Genomic DNA, 9,800 nt, shown 5'->3' with positions numbered 1-9,800 from the left:
TATTGTTTCCCTATTCTGGCCCTTCCACGATTAAAATTGGATTAAAATGTAATATTTAGGTTAAATATTTTTGGCCTTAGGATGTAGAAAATACACGGTTGAGATAAAAAAGTAAAAAGGAGGAAATATGAGAAAAGGAAATGAATACATCCATATATATATAAATATATATAGAGTCGTGATCATATGATAACCCCTAAATATCGTAATAACCCTATAACCAAATCTGGACCACACATATTTCTAATCATGAGGTTGAGATTCAAACTTAGATTTACTTCATAAAAAAAGCGCGGGGGTAAAACTTTCATTTCCCTCATTTAATTTCTGAATTTCGCCAAATATCACGTCAAATGATAAAATGACAGGTTTATTGCTTAGAATGCTAGTTTTGAGATTCAAACTTAGATTTACTTCATAAAAAAAAGCGCGGCTGTAAAACTGTCATTTCCTTCATTTAATTTATGAATTTCGCCAAATATCACGTAAAATGATAAAATGATAGGTTTATTGCATAGAATGATAGTTTTGCCGGATAGAATTATACTCTGAGTTGATAAAATGATAAAATGATATGTGTTAGGTTTATTGCATAGAATGATAGTTTTTCCGGATAGAATGATACTCTGAGTTGATAAAATGATACTTTTGACTGACTGATAAAATGATAAAATGATATATGTTAGGTTTATTGCATAGAATGATAGTTTTCTGGATAGAATGATACTCTAAGTTGATAAAATGATACTTTTAGCTTATAAATGTTAGGTTTACTGCATAAAATGATAGTTTTGCCGGATAGAATGATAGTTTTGCCGGGTAGAATGATACTTTCAGCCGATAGAATGATAGGTATTTTTGGTGTATAAAATGAAATTTTGGTTTAATAAAATGATACTTTTACCTGATAAAATGATAATCTAAGCTGATAAAATGACAGTAACCTGATAAAAATGATACGTTTACTGCTTTGTAGGTTTGTATATTATGTATTGTGCCGATTATATTAGGTTTATTGCATAGAATGATAGTTTTGCCGGATAGAATGATACTCTGAGTTGATAAAATGATACTTTTGACTAACTGATAAAATGATATATGTTAGGTTTATTGCATAGAATGATAGTTTTGCCGGATAGAATGATACTTTGAGTTGATAAAATGATACTTTTGACTGACTGATAAAATGATAAAATGATATATGTTAGGTTTATTGCATAGAATGATAGTTTTGTCGGATAGAATGATACTCTGAGTTGATATAATGATACTTTTGACTGACTGATAAAATGATAAAATGATAGGCTTATTGCATAGAATGATTGTTTTGCCGGATAGAATGATACTCTGAGTTGATAAAATGATACTTTTGATTGACTGATAAAATGATAAAATGATATATGTTAAGTTTATGGCATAGAATGATAGTTTTGCCGGATAGAATGATATTCTGAGTTGATAAAATGATACTTTTGACAGACTGATAAAATGATAAAATGATATATGTTAGGTTTATTGCATAGAATGATAGTTTTGCCGGATAGAATGATACTCTGAGTTGATAAAATGATACTTTTGACTGACTGATAAAATGATAAAATGAGAAAATGATATGTTTATTGCATAGAATGATAGTTTTGCCGGATAGAATGATACTCTGAGTTGATAAAATGATACTTTTGATTGACTGATAAAATGATAAAATGATATATGTTAAGTTTATGGCATAGAATGATAGTTTTGCCGGATAGAATGATATTCTGAGTTGATAAAATGATACTTTTGACAGACTGATAAAATGATAAAATGATATATGTTAGGTTTATTGCATAGAATGATAGTTTTGCAGGATAGAATGATACTCTGAGTTGATAAAATGATACTTTTGACTGACTGATAAAATGATAAAATGAGAAAATGATATGTTTATTGCATAGAATGATAGTTTTGCCGGATAGAATGATACTCTGAGTTGATAAAATGATACTTTTGACTGACTGATAAAATGATAAAAGTATATATGTTAGGTTTATTGCATAGAATGATAGTTTTGCCGGATAGAATGATACTCTGAGTTGATAAAATGATACTTTTGACTGACTGATAAAATGATAAAATGATATATGTTAGGTTTATTGCATAGAATGATAGTTTTGCCGGATAGAATGATACTCTGAGTTGATAAAATGATACTTTTGACTGACTGATAAAATGATATATGTTAGGTTTATTGCATAGAATGATAGTTTTGCCGGATAGAATGATACTCTGAGTTGATTAAATGATACTTTTCACTGACTGATAAAATGATAAAATGAGCGAAATTCAGAAATTAAATGAGCGAAATTTGGATACGTAAATTTTATCATGATCGAAATGACATATTTACTCCCTCGCTTTTTTTATGAAGTAAATCTAAGTTTGAATCTAGACGACGTGATTTTAAAAATGTGTGGTCCAAATTTAGTTATAGGGTTATTACGGAAATTGGGGTTATCATAATGATAAAATGATAAAATGATATTTTTGACTGGCTGATAAAATGATATATGTTAGGTTTATTGCATAGAATGATAGTTTTGCCGGATAGAATGATACTCTGAGTTGATAAAATGATACTTTTGACTGACTGATAAAATGATATATGTTAGGTTTATTGCATAGAATGATAGTTTAGCCGGATAGAATGATACTCTGATTTGATAAAATGATACTTTTGACTGACTGATAAAATGATATATGTTAGGTTTATTGCATAGAATGATAGTTTTGCCGGATAGAATGATACTCTGAGTTGATAAAATGATACTTTTGACTGACTGATAAAATGAGCGAAATTCAGAAATTAAATGAGCAAAATTTGGATACGTAAATTTTATCATGAGCGAAATGACATATTTACCCCCGCGCTTTTTTTATGAAGTAAATCTAAGTTTGAATCTAGACCACGTGATTTTAAAAATGTGTGGTCTAGATTTAGTTAAAGGGTTATTACGGAAATTGGGGTTATCATTATAATGCACCCCTATATATATATATTCAGATGAAACTGATAGCGTCTTCGATCAAGCATATCTCTTATTTTAGTTAGTTATCCTTAGTTATTTTCCATATCTTTTGTAATCTTTTATTTTAATTATCTTTCTTGATTAGCAACACACATGTTAGGGTTTAGGATTCTATATAATAGAATTCTATCGTATTTTCATTTATTGAGAAATATGAATTAACTTTTGTTCTTATTCTTGGTTCTGGCGGAAATCGCCCCCTAGCACCTCAACTAGGGTTTATCTTTTCCTCTGTTTGTTCGTTCAAATTGTGGTGCTCAGTCTCGATAGGTCAAGGACCTATCAACTGATGCTTCCATTGATTTACTCTTCTCCCCATTTTTACTGTTCACGTGAAACACCTAGAACTCAATCTAGGCTTAGTTTTCCTATCACAAACTCATGCCAGTTTTCTTTATCTTTTTGCCATAAAGTTTGTTGAGTTAAGGTATTAATCCAAATTGATTCCTAAGATATCCGAGCTCAATGCTGCTTCTTAAGGAATCACAACAACATGATCTCCGCGATATCAGGGAGATGCTCGTGCAACTACGTTGCCTAGTCAGCGCTCATGGAGAATTTCTAGCCACGTTTGGGCAGCAAACACAGTCCGATGAGACTTTAGACAACATTGACGAGCGTTCACCCCGCAGCGTTGGTCGCCCCCTCCTTCGGTCACGCAAGAACCGAAGGGTTTCAAGTCTTATTCTCTGCCACGCCTCAAACCTCCACGTTTTGACAGAAAAATGGCCCTGGATTGGATCTGTAAGGTCCAAGAGTAGTACAACCACCACTACACTCCGCTCGATGATCGCCTTTATCTTACGAAACACTTGTTTGATCCACCGACAAGTGATTGGTTTCATAATTATAAAAAAACTGACATTGATGGTTCGTGGGAGGATTTCTTGGTGGCAGTTTATTACCATTTTCCCCCAGATTTAACAAAGAGGGTCGATGAAAGGCAACTAGTCACCCTCGATTTTGACAAGATGAAGAAAATTGAAGCAGAGAGCACAAAAACTAAGTGTGAATCAATAGAAGCAAAGAAAGAGGAGGTAGAACAAACGCCTGCTCAAGTGGTCGAAGAGGCAGCTCCTGCCGTGGAAGAGGCTCCACCAGCCGAGCCTACTGAATGTTTAGCCAAATATGAAGTTGATCCGATTGAAGAAAATAAGGTTGAATCACAACGGGATATGAAAACAGAGGAAACATGTGCTGAGGCTGAGAAGATCGAACCCACAAATGATGTGGCTGAAGCAAAAAGTGGGGTAGCTGCAGAGTTGGTAGAGGCTGAAGCAAAGCCACAAACTGAATTTGTCGAAATAGCATGTGGATGGAAGCTACGCCCAAAGACGTCAAGTCGGGGGAGAAAGACTTGTTCTGTTTGTCTCAGGCCTCAGATGGCCGCGCGATACCTCTGCGCATGGATGTTTCTCGAAGGATGAATTAATTTTTGCAGGTTCTTGTATTTTGGACTACAATTTTATGCTCAAAGAGGTTGCATGGTGCCGTGCAACTCATCAATTTGGTGATGAAATTGGGGTTCACATATTTGATCCGGGACCTTTGATGTGTCCAAACTGATCTACTACGGCACGTTGGAAGACTTAACTACAGCCCTCTCCATAGGCGTCCACAATGAAGGAGAACACAGAGCTGGAGGTGTTGCCGTTGGAGCCAAGATTTGGTGTCACTTTCGCAGTGCTTATTTCTTTTTCTCACCTTGAGGACAAGGTGGATTTCAACCGGGGGAAAGTTGATAGGGTTCTCGATCTAGCATATCTCTTATTTTAGTTAGTTATCCTTAGTTATTTTCCATATCTTTTATAATCTTTTATTTTAATTATCTTTCTTGATTAGCAAGACACATCTTAGGGTTTAGGATTCTATATAATAGAATTCTATCGTATTTTCATTTATTGAGAAATATGAATTAGCTTCTGTTCTCATTCTTGGTTCTGGCGGAAATCGCCCCTAGCACCTCAACTAGGGTTTATCTTTTCTTTTATTTGTTCGTTCAAATCGTGGTACTCAGTCTCGATAGGTCAAGGACCTATCAGAAACCCTAATTGTTCTTGTTCCTATTTTTCAGGTGGTGGGATATTGATGAAGCCGTTTAGGATTGGGAGTGGAACAAGATTTGAAGGAAATTTGGGCTTCTCCAAGAGTGTACTCGAAAAGATTGGGCTCGGATGTATTAATAAAATAAATAAAGATAGACCCTAAATTTTGCTTGACATAAAATTCTATTTCCTCCTCAAGAATTATGTAACATTCCTCGATTTCCTATATGCAATACGAATCTTCAATAATTATCGAGCATTCACAAAATTCCACTGCCTTTGCTATTTAAAAATTTCTCTTTTCACCAATCAAGTAAGGCGTGAAGGAAAACGGCTCTAAAAAAATAATTTCACATACTCTCAAAATAAAGCAGAATGATATTTGGCTAAAAGTTCAACGGTCATCCAAAAACAAACTTAAAGGAATAGGAAAAGTCGGGGCGTCACATCTATTGTAGGACATGTTTCTTCCTTCAATATGCAGGGGTATATATTATTACATTAATTCATTATACTTGTCATTCCAAAATTGAATAGAGATAATAAATGTACATAATATGAAATTAAAACGTGGAACCTAAATTTAAAAATATCGTCTGACCAATCAAACAAAAAAAAACCGTTGAACTAAAACACAACCTAACCCTCACCAAAAAAAACAACCTAACCAAAAGAAATCATGATCCTTAGTCTCTCTCACTAAAATTGACTAAATAAAAATTGACTGAATAAAATAACTAAATTTAAATAAATTTACTAAGATAGAAAGAAATAAATCACGATTTTCGTAAAATAAAATCTAACAAAATCTGATTCCACGTATCAATAGGGCCAGGCAAGCACCAATGCACACAATCATTCTGCACGTGGTCGCCCACCCCGTTCGCAAACGGGTTCGGGTTCATATACGGGCCAGGGTGCCCGTCGGGCCTTAGCAACGCGATCTTCGACACATCCAAAACCCTAAACCTAACCTTGGAATCCCTAACCCTAGCCTCCTCCACCCTCTCCACCCCAACCCTCCTCATCTCCTCATTCATCCCTTCTAGAACCTTCTCCCCCTCCCTATACGGCGCCGTTTTCGCACACGCCCCCAACTTATCCCAATCCCCCTCAAAATGCGCCGGCGTAAACGTCGTCAATATCACATCCATCTGTTTCCCTTTTCCTCTCTCGATTACACTCTCGAAAGCCGTCTTCAAAGCCTTCCCGAAAACGTCGTAGAATCCGATTTCAGTGTGATTCTCGCAATAGTGGCACCCCAAAACGTCGCCGTTTTGGTAATAAACCGCGGGGTGTAAGAACCAATGCCCCGCGGAGAATATAAGAATGTCCAAATCATCCAAATCCTTCGCCCAAATCTCGTTGGCCGACTCGAGAAAAAGCTGATTGTAGTTTCTCTCAGCGGATTTCTCAATCCCTTTCACTAAAAAGGGAGACCAGTAGATGGAGAAGGTGGCGTTGTGGGATGGGATGATCCATCTCCGGAACTTGTTGTCTTCGCCGGAAGTGTAGACGAGGCGCGGCTCGGCGACGGAGGCGGTCATGCAGAGGAGGGACTCGAGCTGGTTTCTAGCGAGGGAGTCGCCGATGAAGGCGACGTGCTTGTTGGAGACGAGGCCGAGGAAGGCGGAGGGGCGGAATGAGGGGAGGTCGCAGTAGCGCGGGCGCCACCTCCAGAAGAGGAAGTCCCGGTCGGGGCGGCCGTACGCCATGCAGTTCTGGCCGTTTTTTATTGTGGCGCAAGTGGACCCGTTGTAGAGTGGGGCTGCCTCGGCCGGGACCCATTCTCCCTCTGTGTAGTCACATAGGGGGAATGGTGGGGGTGGGGGAGGGGTTGCTAAAGGGGGGGTTTGAATGATAATTTTGGGAGAAGAGGAATAAAAGGGATCTAAATAAAAGTGAATTAGGAGAATTGGGAAGATTGCATACAATGGATAACACAATAGTTTTTTTAACAAGGGTTGATGCAATTCCTCAATGGGATTTGGTGATTCCATTTGCCTTTTTTTCACAAAAGATCATTGCAATTCATCATCAACAACAAGAGAGAGAGAGGGAGAGATTTTAGGGGGTGATTGGGTCAATGGTTATTGGATGGCCAACTGAGGCTTTTAAATTGTATCCTTTGATATTCAGATTTTGAGACTAGGAAAAATTGATAAATTGTTAATAATCAGAGATTGAAAACATACCTAAATTAAAGAATTATGTGTGGGCTGGAAGCGTAACATGTGATGAAACATGACTTTTTGGGCTTTTTGATTAGTTGGTTTATTTATTAATCAATTTAATGTGTTATCTACGTGTTCCCACCTGGAAATTAAAAACTTTAAATTTTCGCTATCACTTGAATTCAAACCTAGATATTGCAACATATAGGAATAATGATCATTCATAGTAGATATTGGTAGTGGAATGACTTGAAATAGTGCATTAGAGCAAAATCATCTTATAAGGACACAAATATAAAAACGCACTAATATTGAATTTATTTGAAAAATAGCCAAAATTTAGGTTACAGAAAAGGTGATTGAGTCGAGGATAAATTTGTCTAATATTTTGATTTTATGGAATGCTTCCATTTGTTTTAAGATACCAAGAATGATAATTACTTTTTTTAAGGTAAGTGATCTTTTTTGTAGTGAATTAAATTGTAACAATAAATACAGATTCTCGTTTTGAGCAATTTCTTATATGCTATAACTACTTCTGTATAAAATCTTATTTTTTACAAATTTGACTATGATAATTATGATAATCGTACGTGCATTTAAGTCAGTGGCGGAGGGAATTCAATTGCAGCAAGATCTGCCCCTCCGTTGCCAACTGCGCTACGCCCCTGCGGGTGTGGCGGAGGGAATTCAAAATAAGGGGGACGGTGGTACCCCTTTTTTTTTTACTACTATTATTATATGTATATAATTTTAGTAGTAATGTACTCCCTTCGTCCCATAGTAGATGTCGCACTTGGGAGATGGTACGTGATTCGAGATACATTGGCAAGCGAACTAGCCTCCCCCAGCCCCTCGTGGCCGCATGAACTAGCCTACCCCAGACGGGTCCAGGCCCGTAAGTTGTCCACCCTCAGACGGGTCCAGGCTCGTAAGCTTGCAAAGCCCCAAGGCAACACGCCTTGTTTAGGCCCACAGGGGAAATTAATCCCAAGTTGCGCCATCCAGGAGTCGAACTCGAGACCTCCAGACCTCCAGGATGACGCGTTATCCTTGCCACCCTCCTCAACCACTTGAGCTAGGGGGCTTGGATTTTAGGAGATGTTATTTTATGTCTTAAGTGGTGAGAGAAAATATAATTTTATAATTGATGTGACTGGGAACTTTTTCCAAAAGAGTAAATGTGACATTTTTTGTGGGATAAACAAAAAAGAAAAGTGTGACATCTACTATTGGACAGAGGGAATATTTTATAAAAAAAATCCAAAAGATAGCTATGAATATTGAAGGAAGGTTCATCTAAGAAAATATCACAATATAAGCTTTGAGACAAAACTTAAATTAAAAAATTAAACCTAATTAAAATCTATAATAAACCTCCATGCGTCAATTGCCAGACCAAGCCTCTAGTCCAGCAATCCTCCACCTTCCTATCCGGTGATCGGCAGCTGCAGGAGTAGTGTCGTGCTCGGCGCTCTGTCAACTGCAGAACATTCGATCCAGCCATCCAGCCTCAGAGCTTCTAGGTTTGTTTCATGATTTTATGAAAGACTATTATATTAAAGATTTGCAATGATAAATTTTGTTTCTCAATTTCTATGAGTATTAAATATTTAATACCTTTATCCAATTTCTATGAGTATTAAAGAGCTTTACTACAGTGTTGCTATGTTGTTAAAACTCTAATTTAATGTTGGTTTAATTGACAATGATAAATTCCTCTCTTTAATTTAATATTTGTGAATAATAAGTTGCGAAATAGTTTGTGAATGTTTGTGAATAAATTCCTCTCTTTAATTTAATGTTTGTGAATAATAAATTGCTGATCAACCTTTGAATGATTGTTTGGTGACTTTCATTGAGAAAGAAATGTTTCTACAAGTCTCTGATGGTAATATAGTCCATTGCTTTGAGGAAATGATGACTCGTAGAAAAATAAATTAGATGTTATGTATAGTTTTTGGTTTATGTAATTTTAAAATACATTGAGCTCTAAATTGAATAATATTTCAAATATTATTTTAGAGCTATTTTCTGTTTTTTTAAGTGTTATGTAATTATTTATCATACAACTCGTACCCCCAGGTGACAAATCTTGGATCCGCCATTGATTTAAGTTATAATAAATGAATTAGGGTCGCTCATAATTGTATTACAAGTAGGTGGTGTTCGATTCGTTAGACAATAGTGAGATACAATATGCATGAGATAAGCCGAGATAAGCCATAATAAAATTTATCGATCTAGTGTTAAATTAGTCATATGCATAAAGTTGAGATGGTTAGTTATGAACAATCTAATCTTTACATTATGGTGGCCGGCCAAGATATAATGTTATAGCTAGGATGATCTTTTAAAAAAATACCACTAAACAAAAAATAAAATATTAATTATGATCTTCAATCAACTAATCATAGCAATCAACCATAATAGTCGTAACAGAAATATGAATAGACGCAGCAGTTACTTATTTGTTTAGCAATTCAAATAGCATCACATGATTAATCAAATAG

The 9,800-nt window shown here is 35.9% G+C and overlaps 1 protein-coding gene across 1 annotated transcript; it reads right to left on the bottom strand.

The window, feature by feature from the left end:
• Positions 1 to 5,740: 5,740 nt before the first annotated feature.
• Positions 5,741 to 7,113, bottom strand: LOC121757558 (protein ALTERED XYLOGLUCAN 4). The gene has a single exon (XM_042153085.1). The coding sequence runs from the start codon at positions 7,111 to 7,113 to the stop codon at positions 5,890 to 5,892; it is 1,224 nt and encodes a 407-aa protein (XP_042009019.1). The 3' UTR covers positions 5,741 to 5,889.
• Positions 7,114 to 9,800: the final 2,687 nt, after the last annotated feature.

The sequence above is a fragment of the Salvia splendens genome, chromosome 12 (genome assembly GCF_004379255.2).
Source record: "Salvia splendens isolate huo1 chromosome 12, SspV2, whole genome shotgun sequence".
In the NCBI taxonomy this organism is placed as follows: domain Eukaryota; kingdom Viridiplantae; phylum Streptophyta; class Magnoliopsida; order Lamiales; family Lamiaceae; genus Salvia; species Salvia splendens.
This window is presented reverse-complemented; position numbering and strand designations above follow the sequence as displayed.